Source organism: Garra rufa, chromosome 1, assembly GCF_049309525.1.
Source record: "Garra rufa chromosome 1, GarRuf1.0, whole genome shotgun sequence".
Taxonomy (NCBI): domain Eukaryota; kingdom Metazoa; phylum Chordata; class Actinopteri; order Cypriniformes; family Cyprinidae; genus Garra; species Garra rufa.
Genome location: NC_133361.1, coordinates 73,594,115 through 73,621,057, shown reverse-complemented (window position 1 = coordinate 73,621,057; position 26,943 = coordinate 73,594,115). Strand labels below are relative to the sequence as shown.

General features: G+C 28.3%; 2 protein-coding genes across 2 annotated transcripts in view; one reads left to right on the top strand and one right to left on the bottom strand.

The window, feature by feature from the left end:
- Positions 1–26,943, top strand: part of LOC141319879 (protein NLRC3-like) — a 352,126-nt gene that overhangs the window by 55,303 nt on the left and 269,880 nt on the right. The window lies entirely within an intron of this gene.
- Positions 17,147–26,925, bottom strand: LOC141342557 (transcription factor Sox-8-like). Its single transcript, XM_073847033.1, has 3 exons — positions 26,921–26,925; positions 25,132–25,361; positions 17,147–21,507 (listed from the first exon to the last, which is right to left on the bottom strand). The coding sequence occupies exons 1-3, from the start codon at positions 26,923–26,925 to the stop codon at positions 20,873–20,875; spliced, it is 870 nt and encodes a 289-aa protein (XP_073703134.1). The 3' UTR covers positions 17,147–20,872.

Sequence of the window (26,943 nt, the reverse complement as noted above, 5' to 3'; positions counted from 1 at the left end):
ATTTTCATATTTCGACTTTATTCTCATAATTTCAACTTTATTCTCAAATTTGACTTTATTCTTATATTTTAATTTATTCTCAGAATTTCTACTTTATTCTCATATTTCGACTTTATTGTTATAGTATTTCAACTTTATTCTCACGATTTTTCATGAACAGGTCCACAAAGAAAACAAGTTTGCTCATTTATCAGTTCAGTCGCTCGAAATAAACCACCGTTAAATAATTAAGATGCCTGTGTGTTGTCCGTTTTCCAAACCGCTTGTCCCTGTGGTCAACGTTGTTTACGTCTTATAAAACAGTGACTGAAATGTTAGTACAATCAGACGTGGTAGAAAAATGACAGCAGCTTTTGTTGAATAAGATCAATTTTTTATATGTTCTTGTAATATTTCGACTTTATTCTCATGATTTTGACTTTATTCTCAAAATATTGACTTTATTCTTGTAATATGTTTACTTTATTCTTGTAATTTTGAATTTATTCTCAAAATATTGAGTTTATTCTTGTAATTTTGACTTTTTTTCTCATATTTCAACTTTATTCTCAAAATATTGATTTTATTCTTGTAATATTTTTACTTTATTCTTGTAATTTCGACTTTATTCTCATAATTTTGACTTTATTCTCAAAATATTGATTTATTTTCATATTTCGACTTTATTTTCATATTTCGACTTTATTCTCAAAATATTAAGTTTATTCTTGTAATTTTGACTTTATTCTCATATTTCCACTTTATTCTCAAAATATTGACTTTATTCTTGTAATATTTTTAATTTATTCTCACAATTTCGACTTTATTTTCATATTTCGACTTTATTCTCATAATTTCAACTTTATTCTCAAATTTGACTTTATTCTTATATTTTAATTTATTCTCAGAATTTCTACTTTATTCTCATATTTCGACTTTATTGTTATAGTATTTCAACTTTATTCTCACGATTTTTCATGAACAGGTTCACAAAGAAAACAAGTTTGCTCATTTATCAGTTCAGTCGCTCAAAATAAACCACGGTTAAATAATTAAGATGCCTGTGTGTTGTCCGTTTTCCAAACCGCTTGTCCCTGTGGTCAACGTTGTTTACGTCTTATAAAACAGTGACTGAAATGTTAGCACAATCAGACGTGGTAGAAAAATGACAGCAGCTTTTGTTGAATAAGATCAATTTTTTATATGTTCTTGTAATATTTCGACTTTATTCTTGTAATATGTTTACTTTATTCTTGTAATTTTGAATTTATTCTCAAAATATTGAGTTTTATTCTTGTAATTTTTACTTTTTTCTCATATTTCAACTTTATTCTCAAAATATTGATTTTATTCTTGTAATATTTTTACTTTATTCTTGTAATTTCGACTTTATTCTCATAATTTTGACATTACTCTCATATTTCGACTTTATTCTCAAAATATTGATTTATTTTCATATTTCGACTTTATTCTCATAATTTCGACTTTATTCTCATAATTTCGACTTTATTCTCATTCTCATATTTCCACTTTATTCTCAAAATATTGATTTATTTTCATATTTCCACTTTATTCTCATAATTTTGACTTTATTTTCATATTTCGACTTTATTCTCATAATTTCAACTTTATTCTCATATTTCGACTTTATTCTCAAAATATTGACTTTATTCTTGTAATATTTTTAAATTATTCTCATAATTTCGACTTTATTCTCATATTTCAACTTTATTCTCAAAATATTGACTTTATTCTTGTAATATTTTTAATTTATTCTCATAATCTCGACTTTATTTTCATATTTCGACTTTATTCTCATAATTTCGACTTTATTCTCATATTTCAACTTTATTCTCAAAATATTGACTTTATTCTTGTAATATTTTTAATTTATTCTCATAATTTCGATTTTATTCTCATATTTTGACTTTATTCTCAAAATATTGACTTTATTCTTGTAATATTTTTAAATTATTCTCATAATTTCGACTTTATTCTCAAAATATTGACTTTATTCTTGTAATACTTTTTTAATTTATTCTCATAATTTCGACTTTATTTTCATATTTCGACTTTATTCTCATATTTCGACTTAATTCTCAAAATATTGACTTTATTCTTGTAATATGTTTACTTTATTCTTGTAATTTTGAATTTATTCTCAAAATATTGAGTTTATTCTTGTAATTTTTACTTTTTTCTCATATTTCAACTTTATTCTCAAAATATTGATTTTATTCTTGTAATATTTTTACTTTATTCTTGTAATTTCGACTTTATTCTCAAAATTTTGACATTACTCTCATATTTCGACTTAATTCTCAAAATATTGATTTATTTTCATATTTCGACTTTATTCTCATAATTTTGACTTTATTCTCATAATTTCGACTTTATTCTCATAATTTTGACTTTATTCTCATATTTTTGACATTATTCTCAGAATTTCGACTTTATTCTCAAAATATTGATTTATTTTCATATTTCGACTTTATTCTCATATTTTTGACATTATTCTCAGAATTTCGACTTTATTCTCAAAATATTGATTTATTCTCATAATTTCGACTTTATTCTCATAATTTTGACTTTATTCTCATATTTCCACTTTATTCTCAAAATATTGATTTATTTTCATATTTCGACTTTATTCTCATAATTTCGACTTTATTTTCATATTTCAACTTTATTCTCATATTTCAACTTTATTCTCAAATTTGACTTTATTCTTATATTTTAATTTATTCTCAGAATTTCTACTTTATTCTCATATTTCGACTTTATTGTTATAGTATTTCAACTTTATTCTCACGATTTTTCATGAACAGGTTCACAAAGAAAACAAGTTTGCTCATTTATCAGTTCAGTCGCTCAAAATAAACCACGGTTAAATAATTAAGATGCCTGTGTGTTGTCCGTTTTCCAAACCGCTTGTCCCTGTGGTCAACGTTGTTTACGTCTTATAAAACAGTGACTGAAATGTTAGCACAATCAGACGTGGTAGAAAAATGACAGCAGCTTTTGTTGAATAAGATCAATTTTTTATATGTTCTTGTAATATTTCGACTTTATTCTTGTAATATGTTTACTTTATTCTTGTAATTTTGAATTTATTCTCAAAATATTGAGTTTATTCTTGTAATTTTTACTTTTTTCTCATATTTCAACTTTATTCTCAAAATATTGATTTTATTCTTGTAATATTTTTACTTTATTCTTGTAATTTCGACTTTATTCTCATAATTTTGACATTACTCTCATATTTCGACTTTATTCTCAAAATATTGATTTATTTTCATATTTCGACTTTATTCTCATAATTTCGACTTTATTCTCATAATTTCGACTTTATTCTCATAATTTTGACTTTATTCTCATATTTTTGACATTATTCTCATAATTTCGACTTTATTCTCAAAATATTGATTTATTTTCATATTTCGACTTTATTCTCATAATTTCGACTTTATTCTCATAATTTCGACTTTATTCTCATAATTTTGACTTTATTCTCATATTTTTGACATTATTCTCATAATTTCGACTTTATTCTCAAAATATTGATTTATTTTCATATTTCGACTTTATTCTCATAATTTTGACTTTATTCTCATAATTTCGACTTTATTCTCATAATTTTGACTTTATTCTCATATTTCCACTTTATTCTCAAAATATTGATTTATTTTCATATTTCCACTTTATTCTCATAATTTCGACTTTATTTTCATATTTCGACTTTATTCTCATAATTTCAACTTTATTCTCATATTTCGACTTTATTCTCAAAATATTGACTTTATTCTTGTAATATTTTTAAATTATTCTCATAATTTCGACTTTATTCTCATATTTCAACTTTATTCTCAAAATATTGACTTTATTCTTGTAATATTTTTAATTTATTCTCATAATCTCGACTTTATTTTCATATTTCGACTTTATTCTCATAATTTCGACTTTATTCTCATATTTCAACTTTATTCTCAAAATATTGACTTTATTCTTGTAATATTTTTAATTTATTCTCATAATTTCGATTTTATTCTCATATTTTGACTTTATTCTCAAAATATTGACTTTATTCTTGTAATACTTTTTTAATTTATTCTCATAATTTCGACTTTATTTTCATATTTCGACTTTATTCTCATATTTCGACTTAATTCTCAAAATATTGACTTTATTCTTGTAATATGTTTACTTTATTCTTGTAATTTTGAATTTATTCTCAAAATATTGAGTTTATTCTTGTAATTTTTACTTTTTTCTCATATTTCAACTTTATTCTCAAAATATTGACTTTATTCTTGTAATTTCGACTTTATTCTCAAAATTTTGACATTACTCTCATATTTCGACTTAATTCTCAAAATATTGATTTATTTTCATATTTCGACTTTATTCTCATAATTTTGGCTTTATTCTCATAATTTCGACTTTATTCTCATAATTTTGACTTTATTCTCATATTTTTGACATTATTCTCAGAATTTCGACTTTATTCTCAAAATATTGATTTATTTTCATATTTCGACTTTATTCTCATATTTTTGACATTATTCTCAGAATTTCGACTTTATTCTCAAAATATTGATTTATTCTCATAATTTCGACTTTATTCTCATAATTTTGACTTTATTCTCATATTTCCACTTTATTCTCAAAATATTGATTTATTTTCATATTTCGACTTTATTCTCATAATTTCGACTTTATTTTCATATTTCAACTTTATTCTCATATTTCGACTTTATTCTCAAAATATTGACTTTATTCTCAAAATATTGACTTTATTCTTGTAATATTTTTAATTTATTCTCATAATCTCGACTTTATTCTCATATTTCGACTTTATTCTCATATTTCGACTTTATTCTCATAATTTCGACTTTATTCTCATATTTCAACTTTATTCTCAAAATATTGACTTTATTCTTGTAATATTTTTAATTTATTCTCATAATCTCGACTTTATTCTCATATTTCGACTTTATTCTCATATTTCGACTTTATTCTCATAATTTTGACTTTATTCTCATATTTCAACTTTATTCTCAAAATATTGACTTTATTCTTGTAATATTTTTAATTTATTCTCATAATTTCGATTTTATTCTCATATTTTGACTTTATTCTCAAAATATTGACTTTATTCTTGTAATATTTTTAAATTATTCTCATCATTTCGACTTTATTCTCAAAATATTGACTTTATTCTTGTAATACTTTTTTAATTTATTCTCATAATTTCGACTTTATTTTCATATTTCGACTTTATTCTCATATTTCGACTTTATTCTCAAAATATTGACTTTATTCTTGTAATACTTTTTTAATTTATTCTCATAATTTCGACTTTATTTTCATATTTCGACTTTATTCTCATATTTCGACTTTATTCTCAAAATATTGACTTTATTCTTGTAATATTTTTAATTTATTCTCATAATTTCAACTTTATTCTCATATTTCAACTTTAATGTTATAGTATTTCAACTTTATTCTCATGATTTTTCATGAACAGGTCCACAAAGAAAACAAGTTTGCTCATTTATCAGTTCAGTCGCTCGAAATAAACCACCGTTAAATAATTAAGATGCCTGTGTGTTGTCCGTTTTCCAAACCGCTTGTCCCTGTGGTCAACGTTGTTTACGTCTTATAAAACAGTGACTGAAATGTTAGTACAATCAGACGTGGTAGAAAAATGACAGCAGCTTTTGTTGAATAAGATCAATTTTTTATATGTTCTTGTAATATTTCGACTTTATTCTCATGATTTTGACTTTATTCTCAAAATATTGACTTTATTCTTGTAATATGTTTACTTTATTCTTGTAATTTTGAATTTATTCTCAAAATATTGAGTTTATTCTTGTAATTTTGACTTTTTTTCTCATATTTCAACTTTATTCTCAAAATATTGATTTTATTCTTGTAATATTTTTACTTTATTCTTGTAATTTCGACTTTATTCTCATAATTTTGACTTTATTCTCAAAATATTGATTTATTTTCATATTTCGACTTTATTTTCATATTTCGACTTTATTCTCAAAATATTAAGTTTATTCTTGTAATTTTGACTTTATTCTCATATTTCCACTTTATTCTCAAAATATTGACTTTATTCTTGTAATATTTTTAATTTATTCTCACAATTTCGACTTTATTTTCATATTTCGACTTTATTCTCATAATTTCAACTTTATTCTCAAATTTGACTTTATTCTTATATTTTAATTTATTCTCAGAATTTCTACTTTATTCTCATATTTCGACTTTATTGTTATAGTATTTCAACTTTATTCTCACGATTTTTCATGAACAGGTTCACAAAGAAAACAAGTTTGCTCATTTATCAGTTCAGTCGCTCAAAATAAACCACGGTTAAATAATTAAGATGCCTGTGTGTTGTCCGTTTTCCAAACCGCTTGTCCCTGTGGTCAACGTTGTTTACGTCTTATAAAACAGTGACTGAAATGTTAGCACAATCAGACGTGGTAGAAAAATGACAGCAGCTTTTGTTGAATAAGATCAATTTTTTATATGTTCTTGTAATATTTCGACTTTATTCTTGTAATATGTTTACTTTATTCTTGTAATTTTGAATTTATTCTCAAAATATTGAGTTTTATTCTTGTAATTTTTACTTTTTTCTCATATTTCAACTTTATTCTCAAAATATTGATTTTATTCTTGTAATATTTTTACTTTATTCTTGTAATTTCGACTTTATTCTCATAATTTTGACATTACTCTCATATTTCGACTTTATTCTCAAAATATTGATTTATTTTCATATTTCGACTTTATTCTCATAATTTCGACTTTATTCTCATAATTTCGACTTTATTCTCATAATTTTGACTTTATTCTCATATTTTTGACATTATTCTCATAATTTCGACTTTATTCTCAAAATATTGATTTATTTTCATATTTCGACTTTATTCTCATAATTTCGACTTTATTCTCATAATTTCGACTTTATTCTCATAATTTTGACTTTATTCTCATATTTTTGACATTATTCTCATAATTTCGACTTTATTCTCAAAATATTGATTTATTTTCATATTTCGACTTTATTCTCATAATTTTGACTTTATTCTCATAATTTCGACTTTATTCTCATAATTTTGACTTTATTCTCATATTTCCACTTTATTCTCAAAATATTGATTTATTTTCATATTTCCACTTTATTCTCATAATTTTGACTTTATTTTCATATTTCGACTTTATTCTCATAATTTCAACTTTATTCTCATATTTCGACTTTATTCTCAAAATATTGACTTTATTCTTGTAATATTTTTAAATTATTCTCATAATTTCGACTTTATTCTCATATTTCAACTTTATTCTCAAAATATTGACTTTATTCTTGTAATATTTTTAATTTATTCTCATAATCTCGACTTTATTTTCATATTTCGACTTTATTCTCATAATTTCGACTTTATTCTCATATTTCAACTTTATTCTCAAAATATTGACTTTATTCTTGTAATATTTTTAATTTATTCTCATAATTTCGATTTTATTCTCATATTTTGACTTTATTCTCAAAATATTGACTTTATTCTTGTAATATTTTTAAATTATTCTCATAATTTCGACTTTATTCTCAAAATATTGACTTTATTCTTGTAATACTTTTTTAATTTATTCTCATAATTTCGACTTTATTTTCATATTTCGACTTTATTCTCATATTTCGACTTAATTCTCAAAATATTGACTTTATTCTTGTAATATGTTTACTTTATTCTTGTAATTTTGAATTTATTCTCAAAATATTGAGTTTATTCTTGTAATTTTTACTTTTTTCTCATATTTCAACTTTATTCTCAAAATATTGATTTTATTCTTGTAATATTTTTACTTTATTCTTGTAATTTCGACTTTATTCTCAAAATTTTGACATTACTCTCATATTTCGACTTAATTCTCAAAATATTGATTTATTTTCATATTTCGACTTTATTCTCATAATTTTGACTTTATTCTCATAATTTCGACTTTATTCTCATAATTTTGACTTTATTCTCATATTTTTGACATTATTCTCAGAATTTCGACTTTATTCTCAAAATATTGATTTATTTTCATATTTCGACTTTATTCTCATATTTTTGACATTATTCTCAGAATTTCGACTTTATTCTCAAAATATTGATTTATTCTCATAATTTCGACTTTATTCTCATAATTTTGACTTTATTCTCATATTTCCACTTTATTCTCAAAATATTGATTTATTTTCATATTTCGACTTTATTCTCATAATTTCGACTTTATTTTCATATTTCAACTTTATTCTCATATTTCAACTTTATTCTCAAATTTGACTTTATTCTTATATTTTAATTTATTCTCAGAATTTCTACTTTATTCTCATATTTCGACTTTATTGTTATAGTATTTCAACTTTATTCTCACGATTTTTCATGAACAGGTTCACAAAGAAAACAAGTTTGCTCATTTATCAGTTCAGTCGCTCAAAATAAACCACGGTTAAATAATTAAGATGCCTGTGTGTTGTCCGTTTTCCAAACCGCTTGTCCCTGTGGTCAACGTTGTTTACGCCTTATAAAACAGTGACTGAAATGTTAGCACAATCAGACGTGGTAGAAAAATGACAGCAGCTTTTGTTGAATAAGATCAATTTTTTATATGTTCTTGTAATATTTCGACTTTATTCTTGTAATATGTTTACTTTATTCTTGTAATTTTGAATTTATTCTCAAAATATTGAGTTTATTCTTGTAATTTTTACTTTTTTCTCATATTTCAACTTTATTCTCAAAATATTGATTTTATTCTTGTAATATTTTTACTTTATTCTTGTAATTTCGACTTTATTCTCATAATTTTGACATTACTCTCATATTTCGACTTTATTCTCAAAATATTGATTTATTTTCATATTTCGACTTTATTCTCATAATTTCGACTTTATTCTCATAATTTCGACTTTATTCTCATAATTTTGACTTTATTCTCATATTTTTGACATTATTCTCATAATTTCGACTTTATTCTCAAAATATTGATTTATTTTCATATTTCGACTTTATTCTCATAATTTCGACTTTATTCTCATAATTTCGACTTTATTCTCATAATTTTGACTTTATTCTCATATTTTTGACATTATTCTCATAATTTCGACTTTATTCTCAAAATATTGATTTATTTTCATATTTCGACTTTATTCTCATAATTTTGACTTTATTCTCATAATTTCGACTTTATTCTCATAATTTTGACTTTATTCTCATATTTCCACTTTATTCTCAAAATATTGATTTATTTTCATATTTCCACTTTATTCTCATAATTTCGACTTTATTTTCATATTTCGACTTTATTCTCATAATTTCAACTTTATTCTCATATTTCGACTTTATTCTCAAAATATTGACTTTATTCTTGTAATATTTTTAAATTATTCTCATAATTTCGACTTTATTCTCATATTTCAACTTTATTCTCAAAATATTGACTTTATTCTTGTAATATTTTTAATTTATTCTCATAATCTCGACTTTATTTTCATATTTCGACTTTATTCTCATAATTTCGACTTTATTCTCATATTTCAACTTTATTCTCAAAATATTGACTTTATTCTTGTAATATTTTTAATTTATTCTCATAATTTCGATTTTATTCTCATATTTTGACTTTATTCTCAAAATATTGACTTTATTCTTGTAATACTTTTTTAATTTATTCTCATAATTTCGACTTTATTTTCATATTTCGACTTTATTCTCATATTTCGACTTAATTCTCAAAATATTGACTTTATTCTTGTAATATGTTTACTTTATTCTTGTAATTTTGAATTTATTCTCAAAATATTGAGTTTATTCTTGTAATTTTTACTTTTTTCTCATATTTCAACTTTATTCTCAAAATATTGACTTTATTCTTGTAATTTCGACTTTATTCTCAAAATTTTGACATTACTCTCATATTTCGACTTAATTCTCAAAATATTGATTTATTTTCATATTTCGACTTTATTCTCATAATTTTGGCTTTATTCTCATAATTTCGACTTTATTCTCATAATTTTGACTTTATTCTCATATTTTTGACATTATTCTCAGAATTTCGACTTTATTCTCAAAATATTGATTTATTTTCATATTTCGACTTTATTCTCATATTTTTGACATTATTCTCAGAATTTCGACTTTATTCTCAAAATATTGATTTATTCTCATAATTTCGACTTTATTCTCATAATTTTGACTTTATTCTCATATTTCCACTTTATTCTCAAAATATTGATTTATTTTCATATTTCGACTTTATTCTCATAATTTCGACTTTATTTTCATATTTCAACTTTATTCTCATATTTCGACTTTATTCTCAAAATATTGACTTTATTCTCAAAATATTGACTTTATTCTTGTAATATTTTTAATTTATTCTCATAATCTCGACTTTATTCTCATATTTCGACTTTATTCTCATATTTCGACTTTATTCTCATAATTTCGACTTTATTCTCATATTTCAACTTTATTCTCAAAATATTGACTTTATTCTTGTAATATTTTTAATTTATTCTCATAATCTCGACTTTATTCTCATATTTCGACTTTATTCTCATATTTCGACTTTATTCTCATAATTTTGACTTTATTCTCATATTTCAACTTTATTCTCAAAATATTGACTTTATTCTTGTAATATTTTTAATTTATTCTCATAATTTCGATTTTATTCTCATATTTTGACTTTATTCTCAAAATATTGACTTTATTCTTGTAATATTTTTAAATTATTCTCATCATTTCGACTTTATTCTCAAAATATTGACTTTATTCTTGTAATACTTTTTTAATTTATTCTCATAATTTCGACTTTATTTTCATATTTCGACTTTATTCTCATATTTCGACTTTATTCTCAAAATATTGACTTTATTCTTGTAATACTTTTTTAATTTATTCTCATAATTTCGACTTTATTTTCATATTTCGACTTTATTCTCATATTTCGACTTTATTCTCAAAATATTGACTTTATTCTTGTAATATTTTTAATTTATTCTCATAATTTCAACTTTATTCTCATATTTCAACTTTAATGTTATAGTATTTCAACTTTATTCTCATGATTTTTCATGAACAGGTCCACAAAGAAAACAAGTTTGCTCATTTATCAGTTCAGTCGCTCGAAATAAACCACCGTTAAATAATTAAGATGCCTGTGTGTTGTCCGTTTTCCAAACCGCTTGTCCCTGTGGTCAACGTTGTTTACGTCGTATAAAACAGTGACTGAAATGTTAGCACAATCAGACGTGGTAGAAAAATGACAGCAGCTTTTGCTGAATAAGATCAATTTTTTATATGTTCTTGTAATATTTCGACTTTATTCTTGTAATATTTCGACTTTATTCTCAAAATATTGACTTTATTCTTGTAATATGTTTAATTTATTCTTGTAATTTTGAATTTATTCTCAAAATATTGAGTTTATTCTTGTAATTTTGACTTTTTTTCTCATATTTCAACTTTATTCTCAAAATATTGATTTTATTCTTGTAATATTTTTACTTTATTCTTGTAATTTCGACTTTATTCTCATAATTTTGACTTTATTCTCATATTTCGACTTTATTCTCAAAATATTGATTTATTTTCATATTTCGACTTTATTTTCATATTTCGACTTTATTCTCAAAATATTAAGTTTATTCTTGTAATTTTGACTTTATTCTCATAATTTTGACTTTATTCTCAAAATATTAAGTTTATTCTTGTAATTTTGACTTTATTCTCAAAATATTGACTTTATTCTTGTAATATGTTTAATTTATTCTTGTAATTTTGAATTTATTCTCAAAATATTGAGTTTATTCTTGTAATTTTGACTTTTTTTCTCATATTTCAACTTTATTCTCAAAATATTGATTTATTTTCATATTTCGACTTTATTTTCATATTTCGACTTTATTCTCAAAATATTAAGTTTATTCTTGTAATATTTTTACTTTATTCTTGTAATTTCGACTTTATTCTCATAATTTTGACTTTATTCTCATATTTCGACTTTATTCTCAAAATATTGATTTATTTTCATATTTCGACTTTATTTTCATATTTCGACTTTATTCTCAAAATATTAAGTTTATTCTTGTAATTTTGACTTTATTCTCATAATTTTGACTTTATTCTCAAAATATTAAGTTTATTCTTGTAATTTTGACTTTATTCTCATAATTTTGACTTTATTCTCATATTTCCACTTTATTCTCAAAATATTGACTTTATTCTTGTAATATTTTTAATTTAATCTCATAATTTCGACTTTATTTTCATATTTCGACTTTATTCTCATATTTCGACTTTATTCTCATAATTTCAACTTTATTCTCAAATTTGACTTTATTCTTATAATATTTTAATTTATTCTCATAATTTCAACTTTATTCTCATATTTCAACTTTAATGTTATAGTATTTCAACTTTATTCTCACGATTTTTCATGAACAGGTCCACAAAGAAAACAAGTTTGCTCATTTATCAGTTCAGTCGCTCGAAATAAACCACCGTTAAATAATTAAGATGCCTGTGTGTTGTCCGTTTTCCAAACCGCTTGTCCCTGTGGTCAACGTTGTTTACGTCTTATAAAACAGTGACTGAAATGTTAGTACAATCAGATGTGGTAGAAAAAATGACAGCAGCTTTTGTTGAATAAGATCAATTTTTTATATGTTCTTGTAATATTTCGACTTTATTCTCATGATTTTGACTTTATTCTCAAAATATTGACTTTATTCTTGTAATATGTTTACTTTATTCTTGTAATTTTGAATTTATTCTCAAAATATTGAGTTTATTCTTGTAATTTTGACTTTTTTTCTCATATTTCAACTTTATTCTCAAAATATTGATTTTATTCTTGTAATATTTTTACTTTATTCTTGTAATTTCGACTTTATTCTCATAATTTTGACTTTATTCTCATATTTCGACTTTATTCTCAAAATATTGATTTATTTTCATATTTCGACTTTATTTTCATATTTCGACTTTATTCTCAAAATATTAAGTTTATTCTTGTAATTTTGACTTTATTCTCATAATTTTGACTTTATTCTCAAAATATTAAGTTTATTCTTGTAATTTTGACTTTATTCTCATAATTTTGACTTTATTCTCATATTTCGACTTTATTCTCAAAATATTGATTTATTTTCATATTTCGACTTTATTTTCATATTTCGACTTTATTCTCAAAATATTAAGTTTATTCTTGTAATTTTGACTTTATTCTCATAATTTTGACTTTATTCTCAAAATATTAAGTTTATTCTTGTAATTTTGACTTTATTCTCATAATTTTGACTTTATTCTCATATTTCCACTTTATTCTCAAAATATTGACTTTATTCTTGTAATATTTTTAATTTATTCTCATAATTTCGACTTTATTTTCATATTTCGACTTTATTCTCATATTTCGACTTTATTCTCATAATTTCAACTTTATTCTCAAATTTGACTTTATTCTTATAATATTTTAATTTATTCTCATAATTTCAACTTTATTCTCATATTTCAACTTTAATGTTATAGTATTTCAACTTTATTCTCATGATTTTTCATGAACAGGTCCACAAAGAAAACAAGTTTGCTCATTTATCAGTTCAGTCGCTCGAAATAAACCACCGTTAAATAATTAAGATGCCTGTGTGTTGTCCGTTTTCCAAACCGCTTGTCCCTGTGGTCAACGTTGTTTACGTCGTATAAAACAGTGACTGAAATGTTAGCACAATCAGACGTGGTAGAAAAATGACAGCAGCTTTTGTTGAATAAGATCATGGCGGCCTGTCTGGATGCTGACAGCTGCTTCAGTTGCAGATGTAAGACGAACTGAGAATGTGACTGCAGCAGCTGCTGAGCAACACAGACGTATTATTTCCCAAAGTAAGACACTGAGTTCATATCTTTCAGTGGCATATGTTTGTTGTGTATGTTCATAAAACCTCATTATTTAACTACACTTATTTAGAGCGGCAAAATCTATAGTCGTGATTTATCAAATCAAAACTAGATACAAAAGTTTGTCAAGACAAACATTAAGTTGGGTTGAGGAAGCCACACCAGAAAGTTTGAAAGCTTTAAAAAGTTGAATAAGTTTAAAAGTTTTAAGTTTGACTGTTTTCAGTCTGAAATAGTTTCAAGTTTAAAGGAGTTTTAAAAGCTTAAAGTTGATCGATCGATAGATAGATAGATAGATAGATAGATAGATAGATAGATAGATAGATAGACAGATAGATAGATAGATAGATAGATAGATAGATAGATAGTAGATAGATAAATAGATAGTAGATAGATGATAGATATATAGATAGACAGACAGACAGACAGACAGACAGACAGACAGACAGACAGATAGATAGATAGATAGATAGATAGATAGATAGATGATAGATAGACAGATAGATAAATAGATAGATAAATAGATGATAGATATATAGATAGATAGACAGACAGACAGACAGACAGACAGACAGATAGATAGATAGATAGATAGATAGATAGATAGATGATAGATAGACAGATAGATAAATAGATAGATAGATAGATAGATAGATAGATAGATAGATAGATAGATAGATAGATAGATAGATAAATAGATAGTAGATAGATGATAGATATATAGACAGACAGACAGACAGACAGACAGACAGACAGACAGATAGATAGATAGATAGATGATAGATAGACAGATAGATAAATAGATAGATAGATAGATAGATAGATAGATAAATAGATAGTAGATAGATGATAGATATATAGATAGACAGACAGACAGACAGACAGACAGATAGATAGATAGATAGATAGATAGATAGATAGATGATATATATATATATAGATAGATAGATAGATAGATAGATAGATAGATAGATAGATAGATAGATGATATATATATATATAGATAGATAGATAGATAGATAGATAGATAGATAGATAGATAGATAAGGTTTGAAGATAGATAGATAGATAGATAGATAGATAGATAGATAGATAGATAGATAGATAGATAGATAGATAGATAGATACATATTTGAAGCATGATTAGCAAGCTGCTAACGTGTTTCTAACAGCATGTTTTCTAACACTGTTAGCAAGTTTCTAGCATGTTTCTAACATGATTAACAAGCTGCTAGCGTGTTTTAGCATTATTAGCATGTTAACATGATTAGCAAGTTGCTAACATTGTTAACGTGATTAACAAATTGATAGCATTTTTCTAGCATGATTAGCAAGTTACTAGGATGTTTCTAGCATGATTAGCAAGTTGCTAGCATGTTTCTAACATTTACCTATTACTAGCATATTTGTAGCATGATTAGCAAGTTGCTAATGTGTTTCTAACATGATTAGCAAGTTTCTAGCCTGATTAACAAGTTGCTAATGTTTCTCACATTAGTGTTACTAGCATATTTGTAGCATGATTAGCAAGCTGCTAACCTGTTTCTAACAGCGTGTTACTGTCATATTTGTAGCATGATTAGCAAGCTGCTAACGTGTTTCTAACAATGTGTTACTAGCATGTTTGTATCATGATTAGCAAGTTGTTAACATGTTTCTAGCATGATTAGCAAGCTGCTAATGTTTCTAACAACGTGTTACTAGCATGTTTGTAGCATGATTAGCAAGTTGTTAACATGTTTCTAGCATGATTAGCAAGCTGCTAACATGTTTCTAACAACGTGTTACTAGCATATTTGTAGCATGATAAGCAAGTTATTAACATGTTTCTAACATGATTAACGTGTTACTAGCATATTTGTAGCATATACTTATGCTACAACTACAAATATGTTACTAGCATATTTGTAGTTGCTAGCATGTTTCTAACATGATTAGCAAGTTACTATGGTGTTTCTAGAATGATTACCAAGTTAATAACATGTTTCTAACATGATTAGCGTGTTACTAACATATTTGTAGCATGTTTAACAAGTTGCTAGCATGTTGCTAGCATGTTTTCTAACATGATTAGCAAGCTTACTAGGATGTTTCTAACATGATTAGCAAGTTGTTAACATGTTTCTAACATTGTTACCAAGTTTCTAGCATGTTTCCAACATGATTAACAAGCTGCTAGCGTGTTTTAGCATTATTAGCATGTTAATATGATTAGCAAGTTGCTAACGTTGTTAACGCGATTTTTAAAAAAAAATTCTAGCATTTTTCTAGCATGATTAGCAAGTTACTAGGATGTTTCTAACATTAACCTGTTACTAGCATATTTGTAGCATGATTAGCAAGTTGCTAATGTGTTTCTAACATGATTAGAAAGTTTCTTATCGTTGATTAACAAGTTATTAACATGTTTCTAGCATGATTAACAAGTTGCTAATGTTTCTCACATTAGCGTGTTACTAGCATATTTGTAGCATGATTAGCAAGTTGCTGACATTTTTCTAGCATGATTAGCATGTTGCTAGCATGTTTTTAACACGATTAGCAAGTTGTTAGCATGTTCTAGCATTATTAGCATGTTAACACGATTAGCAAGTTGTTAGCATGTTCTAGCATTTTTAGCATGTTAACATGATTAGCAAGTTGTTAGCATGTTCTAGCATTATTAGCATGTTAACATGATTAGCAAGTTGCTTACATGCTTTCTAGCATGATTAACACGTTATTAACATGTGTTAACATGATTATCAAGTTTCTATCATGATTAACAAGTTGCTAGCGTGTTTCTAGCATGATTGTCAAGTTGCTAGCATGGTTGTAACGTGAATAACAAGTTGCTGCACATTGCTAGCATGTTTCTAGCATAATTAACATGTTGCTAGCCTGTTGTTAACATGAGTTTAAAATTAAGTTATTAGCATGTTACTAACATGTTTCTAACATGATTCGCAAGTTGTTAGAATGTGTATAGCATGATTAGCATGTTGCTAACATGTATTAACATGATTAGCATCGATTAATCACAACTAATGGTTCTGCAGCTCTAAAGTTTTTGTTTTTTATCTGTCAAATCAAATCTATTTTCTCGTGACTGAAAATGTTTTTTTTATCAAGTAATACTTTTTGCAAACAAGCACCAAAAGCTTTGACAAGCGCAACAATATCCATCAGCTCAGACAAAGTCTAGACAGTCATATTTCAAATAAAACTTTATTTTTTTCACAAATATTGCCAGCGTTAGCTGTTAGCATTTGGTAGGAATGAACCTGTTAACAAAAGAGAAGATTCACAGCCGAGTCATTTTTAAATTATACATCAGGAATCAATGTGAAGTGAACACTGCTCTGAGTTTGAGATTCAGCGGATCGCTGTATCATTAAGGACATGGGTTTAATTCAATAAGCACAAGATATCAATTAAAAATGCAATTATTAATGAGCCTGCTGCAAATCATGTTAAAGTGCTCACTAAAATGACGCACACGTAAAACAAATAAAGCAATTAAAACAATTCATGTCATCCGTTACTTTCAATGAGAGTTAGTTTGGTGACAGAAAACCAGGAATGCTTTTAAAAACAATGTTCAACAACAAATTAATGGCTGTTTATGGAAATCATTTCAGCTTCTGTAAGTAAAACACGAACAAACAATAAAACAATGACAACAACATAAATATATATGAAACAGAGAATTACAAATGAACACACTTAGGTTAAAGAGAGCACTGCAACTAATGCTTTTCTTACTTAGATTTATTGTCTTGTTTCCCGACAAAATATCAAATAATTCTTAAATCAAGAAGGTTTGTCTAGACGACTAAATTTTTTTTCTTGTTTTCAGAAGTTTTTGCTTAGAACAAGAAAACAGAAAACAAGATTTTTTTTCTTATCCCATTGGCAAATTATTTAGCTTGTTTCAAGTAAAAACTCACCTGATTTTGACTTGTTTTTTTTTTTCTGAAAACACAATAATTTTTACTCTTTTTCTAGACGACTCTTGTTTTCGGAAAAAAGTTCAAAGTGAATTTTTGCTTGAAACAAAAAAAAATCTGCCAATGGGGTAAGCAAGAAACACTTCAGAAAACAAGAAAATAATGTTTACTTGTCTAGAAAATACTTCTTGCTAGCATGTTTCTAACATGATTAGCATGTTTTTAGCATGATAAGAAGGTGCTAGCATGTTTCTAACGTGTTGTTTCAAGAAAAAAACACTTTTATTCTGAAAACAAAATATTTTTTACTTGTCTAGAAAATCCTTCTTGCTAGCATGTTTCTAACATGATTAGAAGATAACATGTTTCTAGCATGATTAACAAGTTGCTAGCATGTTTGTAATGTGTTGTTTTAAGAAAAAACACTTTTCTGAAAACAAAGAAACATTTTCCTTTAGAAAATCCTTTATGCTAGCATGTTTTTAACATGATTGGCATGTTTTTAACCTTTTTCTAGCATGATTAACAAGTTGCTAGCATGTTTCTAACGTGTTGTTTGAAGGAAAAACTGTCTGAAAACAAGAAAAATTTTACTTGTCTAGAAAATCCTTCTTGCTAGCATGTTTTTAACATAATTAGCATGTTTTTAGCATTTTTCTAGCATGATTAGCAAGTTGCTAGCTTGTTTCTCACGTGTTGTTTGAAGGAAAAACTGTTTTCGAAAACAAGAAAAATTTTACTTGTCTAGAAAATCCTTCTTGCTAGCATGTTTTTAACATATAGTTTTGAAGGAAAAACACTTTCTGAAAACAAGAAAAAATTTACTTGTCTAGAAAATCCTTTATGCTAGCATGTTTTTAACATGATTAGCATGTTTTTAGCATTTTTCTAGCATGATTAGCAAGTTGCTAGCATGTTTCTAGCATGTTGTTTGAAGGAAAAACAGTTTCTGAAAACAAGAAAAATTTTGTCTAGAAAATCCTTCTTGCTAGCATGTTTCGAGCATGATTAGCAAGTTGTTAACATGTCTCTAGCGTGTTGTTTCAAGAAAAAAACTTTTATTCTAAAAACAAGAAAATATTTTTAACTGGTCTAGAAAATCATTCTTGTTAACGTTTCTGGCATGATTAGCATGTTACTAGCATATCTCTAACATGACTATGCAAGTTGCTAGCATGTTTCTAGCGTTGTTAATCATGCTAGAAACATGATAACGTCTTATTAATCATGTTAGAATCATGCTAGCAACTTATTAATAATGCTAAAACATGGTAGTAAAATGCTAATCATGCTAACAACTTGGAAATCACGCTACAATCATGGTAACGCCATGCTAGCAATTTGCTAATCATGTTAAAACATGCTAGAAAAATGCTATCAACTTGTTAATCATGGTAAAATATGCTAGCAACTTGTTAATCATGTTATTATCATGATTAACATGTTGTTAGCATGATTAGCAAGTTGCTAGCATGTTTCTAACTTGTTTCAAGAAAAAACACTTATTCTGAAAACAAAATAATTTTTACTTGTCTAGAAAATCCTTCTTGCTAGCATGTTTCTAGCATGATTAGCAAGTTGTTAACATGTTTTTAACATGATTAACATGTTGCTAGCATGTTTTAACATGATTAAGATGTTGTTAACATGATTAGCAAGTTGCTAACGTTTCTAGCGTGTTTCAAGAATAAACACTTTTTTTCTGAAAACAAGAAAAACATTTATTTGTCTAGAAAATCCTTCTTGCTAGCATGTTTCTAGCATGATTAGCATGTTACTAGCATGTTTCTAATATGATTAGCAACTTTCTGAAATTTTTTTTACTTGTCTAGAAAATCCATCTTGTTAGCATGATTAACATGCTACTAGCATATTATTTCTAACATGATTAGCAAGCTTTTTTTTTTTTAATAAAAGGAAATAATTGTTACTGGTCTAGAAAGTCCTTCTTGATTTAAGAATTTGTAGATATTTTGGCTGGAAACGAGACATTAAATCTAAATAAGAAGAGCATGTTTTGCAGTGAGATTCGAACTGAAGCTAAAGCTTCCTGTGAAAGCATTGGTCCGCTGGAGCAGTCCTCACAGAGGATTTCTGCTGGCTCTTCATCATTGCGTTCAGCACCAAGCGTCAGTGTTTAGATGTGTGGAGATCAGCAGGCACTCATTGCTCGGTCAGCGGCACAAACTCGGTCCTCACCCAGATAGCACACATACATCTGTTAAAGATCTCTTGATCTGGAAAGCATCTGCTGTGTATAAACGTCTGGCAGACGTCTGTAAGATGTCAGTTTTACATGCATTCTGATTCATAAACAATTTAAAGACATCTAATAGACGTCTGTTTGACATCTGATAGGAAACGTCCAATGATGAGCAAACTACATCTGGCAGACGTCTGTAAGATGTCAGTTTTACATATTATTATTCTTAAACATCTTAAAGACATCTAATAGACATCTATTTGACATCTGATCTAAATTAATCAAGCAATCTGAATGAATCTGAATGATCTGAATGGTCCAATAGACGTATTGCAGATGAACAAACTACATCTGGCAGACGTCTGTAAGATGTCAGTTTTACATGCATTCTGATTCATAAACATCTTAAAGACATCTAATAGACGTCTGTTTGACATCTGATAGGAAACGTTCAATAATGAGCAAACTACATCTGGTAGACGTCTGTAAGATGTCAGTTTTACATTTATTATTATTCTTAAACATCTTAAAGACATCTAATAGACATCTATTTGACATCTGATAGGAAACGTCCAATAGATGTATTGCAGATGAGCAAACTACATCTGGCAGACGTCTGTAAGATGTCAGTTTTACATTCATTCTAATTCATAAACATCTTAAAGACATCTAATAGACGTCTATTTGACATCTGATAGGAAACGTTCAATGATGAGCAAACTACGTCTGGCAGATGTCAAAGAGACATCTCTAAGATGTATGTGTGCTAGAAGCATCTGGTCCTAAGGTCTGGAGAGTGAGGTGTACACCGGCTGATCCCAGCTGGAGGAGGGACTGTGGGAGGCAGGAATGTTCAAGCTGTTGAGGATGTTGCCGGCGTAGGGTCTGCGTGAGGAGTGGAAGTAGGGGTACTGGTAGAGGCCGGAGGGGTAGCTGGGGTAGGGGCCGTAGTAGCCGGAGCTCTGCAGGTCCGTATAGTCACACTGAGCGCTGGAGAAGGAGGCGTGGGAATAAACGCTGTAGTCGGGCGAGTGCTCGCTGTAGTGATCGGGACTCAGCTGCTCAGTTTTAATGTGGGCTCTGTGTTCACTGGCGGACGAGGACGAGGATGTCACGGAGCCCTTGCGGCTCCAGGCGGCTCCGGTGCTGGCGTAGGGTGAAGGGTACTGCGGGTGAGCGTCTGGAGTGGCTCCACTCAGGGGCAGGTACTGGTCGAACTCGTGCACGTCGAAGGTCTCGATGTTGCTGATGACGTCTGTGCTCAGCTCTGAGATGTCCACGTTGCTGAAGTCGATGTTCTGTCTGTTCTGAGTGCCTTCCAGCAAACGTCTGCCTTCCTGCTTGGGGTCCTGCTTTCCTCCGTGATGGAGCTCTGTTTTGGGCGTGGTTGGAGGAGTTGGAGGACCATGAGGCTGACCTGAGGATGATAGCAAACCATGTTAGACTTTGGCTTATTATTCTTCCTCTTCTTCTTAGACTTAAATCTCTGACTACTCCTCCTAGAGTTTTAACTCATTTAAACTCATCTATCTAAATCATGCTAATCGTGCTACAAACATGTTAGAAAAATGCTAGCAACTTTAGTAATGTTTAAAAAATGCTAACAACTTGTTAGTCATGTTTTAAAAAGCTAGCAACTTGATAATCATGCTAGACACATTAACAACAAGCTAGTCACGTGCTAAAAACTTGCTAAGAACTTGCAAATCATGATAGAAACATGTTAGCAACTTGCCAATCATGCTAACAACTTGCTAATCATGTTAGAAACATGCTAGGAAAATGCTAGCAACTTGTTAATAATGCTAGAAACATTTTAACAACTTGCTAATAATGCTAGAAATAGGCTAGGTAAAATGCTAGCAACTTGCAATTCATGCTAGAAACATGTTAACAACTTGGTAATCATGTTAGAATCATGTAAGCAACTTACTAATCATGGTAAAAACATGCTAGTAAAAGGCTAACAATTGTTTAAAAAATGCTAGCAACTTGCTAATCATGATAAAAACATGCAAATTTGCTAATCATGTTAAAAATAGGCTAGGTAAAATGCTAGCAACTTGTTAATCATTCTAGAAACATGTTAACAACTTGCTAATTATGTTAGAAACATTTTAGCGACATGCTAATCCTGCTAGAAGCATGCTAGCAACTTGGTAGTCATGTTAGAATCATGTTATCAACTTACTAATCATGCTAACAACATGCTAGTAACATGCTAATCATGCTAATTACTTATTAATCATGCTAAAAACATACTAGTAACTTGCTAATCATGCTAACAACTTGCTAATCATGCTAAAAACATGCTAGTAAAATGCTAACAACTTGCTAATCATGATTAAAACATGCAAACTTGCTAATCATGCTAAAAATAGGCTAGGTAAAATGCTAGCAACTTGTTAATAATGCTAGAAGCATGTTAGCAACTTGGTAATCATGTTAGAATCATGTTAGCAACTTACTAATTATGCTAAAAACATGCTAGTAACTTGCTAATCATGCTAACAACTTGCTAATCATGGTAAAAACATGCTAGTAAAAGGCTAGCAACTTGCTAATCATGCTAAAAACATGCTAGTAAAAGGCTAGCAACTTGCTAATTGTGTTATAAAAATTTTAGCAACTTGCTAATCATGCTAAAAACATGCTAGTAAAAGGCTAGCAACTTGCTAATCGTGTTATAAAAATGCTAACAACTTGCTAATCATGGTAAAAACATGCTAGTAAAAGGCTAGCAACTTGTTAATTGTGTTATAAAAATGCTAGCAACTTGCTAATCATGCTAAAAAAATGCTAGTAAAAGGCTAGCAACTTGTTAATCGTTTTATAAAAATGCTAGCAACTTGCTAACCGTGTTATAAAAATGCTAGCAACTTGCTAATCATGGTAAAAACATGCTAGTAAAAGGCTAGCAACTTGTAAATCGTGTTATAAAAATGCTAGCAACTTGCTAATCATGCTAGTAAAATGCTAACAACTTGCTAATCATGATTAAAACATGCAAACTTGCTAATCATGCTAAAAATAGGCTAGGTAAAATGCTAGCAACTTGTTAATCATGCTAGAAGCATGTTAGCAACTTGGTAATCATGTTAGAATCATGTTAGCAACTTACTAATCATGCTAAAAACATGCTAGTAACTTGCTAATCATGCTAACAACTTGCTAATCATGGTAAAAACATGCTAGTAAAAGGCTAGCAACTTGCTAATCGTGTTATAAAAATGCTAGCAACTTGCTAATCATGCTAAAAACATGCTAGTAAAAGGCTAGCAACTTGCTAATCGTGTTATAAAAATGCTAGCAACTTGCTAATCATGCTAAAAACATGCTAGTAAAAGGCTAGCAACTTGCTAATCGTGTTATAAAAATGCTAACAACTTGCTAATCATGGTAAAAACATGCTAGTAAAAGGCTAGCAACTTGTTAATTGTGTTATAAAAATGCTAGCAACTTGCTAATCATGCTAAAAAAATGCTAGTAAAAGGCTAGCAACTTGTTAATCGTTTTATAAAAATGCTAGCAACTTGCTAACCGTGTTATAAAAATGCTAGCAACTTGCTAATCATGGTAAAAACATGCTAGTAAAAGGCTAGCAACTTGTAAATCGTGTTATAAAAATGCTAGCAACTTGCTAATCATGCTAAAAACATGCTAGTAAAAGGCTACCAACTTGCCAATCGTGTTATAAAAATGCTAGCAACTTGTTAATCATGCTAAAAACATGCTAGTAAAAGGCTAGCAACTTGTTAATCGTGTTATAAAAATGCTAGTAACTTGCTAATCATGCTAAGAACTTGCTAATCATGCTAAAAACATGCTAGTAAAAGGCTAGCAACTTGTTAATCGTGTTAAAAAATGCTAGCAGCTTGCTTATCATGATAAAAACATGCAAACTTGCTAATCATGCTAAAAACATGCTAGTAAAAGGCTAGTAACTTGTTAATCGTGTTAAAAAATGCTAGCAACTTGCTAATCATGCTAAAAACATGCTAGTAACTTGCTAATCATGTTAACAACTTGCTAATCATGCTAAAAACATGCTAGTAACTTGCTAATCATGCTAACAACTTAGTAATCATGCTAAAACATGCTAGTAAAAGGCTAGCAACTTGTTAATCGTGTTAAAAAAATGCTTGCAACTTGCTACATGCTAGTAACATACTAACCATGCTAATAACTTACTAATTATGTTAGAAACATGCTAGTAACATGCTAGTCATGTTAAAAACGTTCGCAACTTGCTAGTCATGCTAAAAACATGCTAGTAACATACTAATCATGCTAATAACTTACTAATTATGTTAGAAACGTGCTAGTGACATGCTAATCATGCTAGACACATGTTAGTAATTTGTTTATCACACTCACAACAAGCTAGTAACTTGCTAATCATGATAGAAACGTGTTAACATGCTAGTAACTTCTAGCTATCTATCAACTTTAAGCTTTGAAAACTACTTAAAACTATTTCAGATTGAAAACAGTCCAAACTTGAAACTTTTTAAACTAGTCTTGACAAACTTATTTACCTCCCTGGTGAAAAAACCAGCTAAAACCAGCCTAGGCTGGTTGGCTGGTTTTAGCTGGGAGGCAGGCTGGTTTTAGAGGGGTTTTGGCCACTTTTCCAGCCTGGCCAGGCTGGTCAGGCTGGTCTTAGCTAGTCAGGCTGGGAAACCACCAGCTAAAACCAGCCTGGCCAGGCTGGGAGACCAGCTAAAACCAGCCATTTCCAGCTTAAACCAGCTAAGACCAGCCAACCAGCCTAGGCTGGTTTTAGCTGGTTTATTCAGCAGGGCTAGTTTTCCTGCTGAAAAAAAAACAGCTAAAATCAGCCTAGGCTGGTTGGCTGGTCTTAGCTGGTTTAAGCTGGAAGTAGCTAGGTTTTAGCTGGTCTCCAAGCCTGGCCAGCTAAGACCAGACTGGGAAAGTGGCCAAAATCCCTCTAAAACCAACCAACCAGTCTAGGCTGGTTTCAGCTTTTTTTTCACCAGGGTTAGCATTATTTCTCCTGCTCAGAGAGTGTATATCTCACCTGTATGATCGCTGATGTGATCCGAGGGAGCCGCCAGTCGCCCCATGCCAGGTTCAGCTTTATACATGTGCTGGGTCAGATCACCGCCGGCGTCAGACTCGCTCTGTCCTGGCTTCACGCTCTTCCGTCTCCTCGGCTGATATTTGTAATCCGGGTGATCCTTCTTGTGCTGAACTCTCAGTCTCTCGGCTTCCTCCACAAACGGCCTCTTCTCACTCTCCGTCAGCAGCCTGTTGAGCCAACATCGGCCATGTTCAGGTTCTTATTATCAATGCATTCAGTTAAAAAGCAAACAAAACACGCACATCAATCTCAAATGGGTGCTCGGCTAAAAAACAAGTAGAAAATTATAAAGTGGGCGACAGCAAAGCTCCAAAGATATCAAAAGTGTATTAAAAAAATCACGTTATGCGAAAGTCTTTTTACATAAATATCGTTGGAGCTTTGGTGTTGCCCACTTTACACTTTAATTTTTCTCAATGCATTCAGTTATACTTTTTGCCTATTTGAAGGGAAAGTTGGGAAATGGACAAAAATCAACCAGAAAAGAGAAAGGGGAGTGAATGCAGCATATGTTGAACTGCTCCTCGCTAAATGTGCTTAGTATTCCCAATCAAAATATGACTGAATTACTCAGAAATACAACAGAGTAGAACCAATTTTAGAAATTACACAGCTAAAAATGCTTTTCGTACATTTTTTTCATCTTGTTTTCATCTGAAATACCTTAGAAGTCTTAAATCAAGAAGGATTTTCTAGACGAGTAAAAATCATTTTCTTGTTTTCAGAAAAAACAAGTCAGAATTAAGTGAGTTTTTGCTTAGAATCAGCAATAATCTGCCAATGGGGTAAGAAAAATATCTTATTTTAAACAGAAAACAAGATTATTTTTCTTACCCCATTGGCAGATTATTTTGCTTGTTTCAAGCCAAAACTTAAATCTAATTATAACGCTGCCAAAAAAAATGCTTCTCTTACTTAGATTTTTTGTCTTGTTTCCAGCCAAAATTTCTGAAAATTCTTAAATCAAGAAGGATTTTCTAAACAGGTACAATTCAGAAAAAAACTAGTCAAAATTAAGTGTGAAACAAGCTAAATAATCTGCCAGTGGGCTGAGAAAAATAATCTAGTTTTTTGTTCGTTTCAACTTTAACTTTTTCTGAGAACCATGAGAAGACCATTTTGACTCCTCTAGAAAATCCTTCTTGATTTAAGAATTTTCAGAAATTTTGGCTGGAAACAAGAGAGAGAAAAAAAGCATTTTTTGGAGTTTAAAACCAAAAAAAATAAAATAAATACATACTGAATTAGAACATGCATTTTAAAAAAAAAACTATAAATACCACTTTATATTAAGTCCAAAGTTTGTATATATATATATATACTGTATAATAAACTAACTAAATTTTTCTAGAGCTTTACATAAGAGTTCCGTAATAATAGCCTACTTATAACATTACATAACATATATAATATGCATATATATAAACTTTGTAACCTTTTAGAGTATATCCAGACTGTATAATAAACTAACAGGGCGTTACCTCCATCTATACACTGCAAAAAAAATGCTTTTCTAGCTTAGATTTTTTGTCTTGTTTCCAGCCAAAATATCTAAAAAATTCTTAAATCAAGAAGGATTTTCTAGACGAGTAAAAATTATTGTCTTGTATTCAGAAAAAAAAGTCAAAATGAAGTGCATTTTTGCTTAAAACAAGCTAAATAATCTGCCAACCGGGTAAGAAAAATAATCTTGTTTTGACTGTTTTAAATAAGATATTTTTCTTACCCCATTGGCAGATTGTTTTGCTT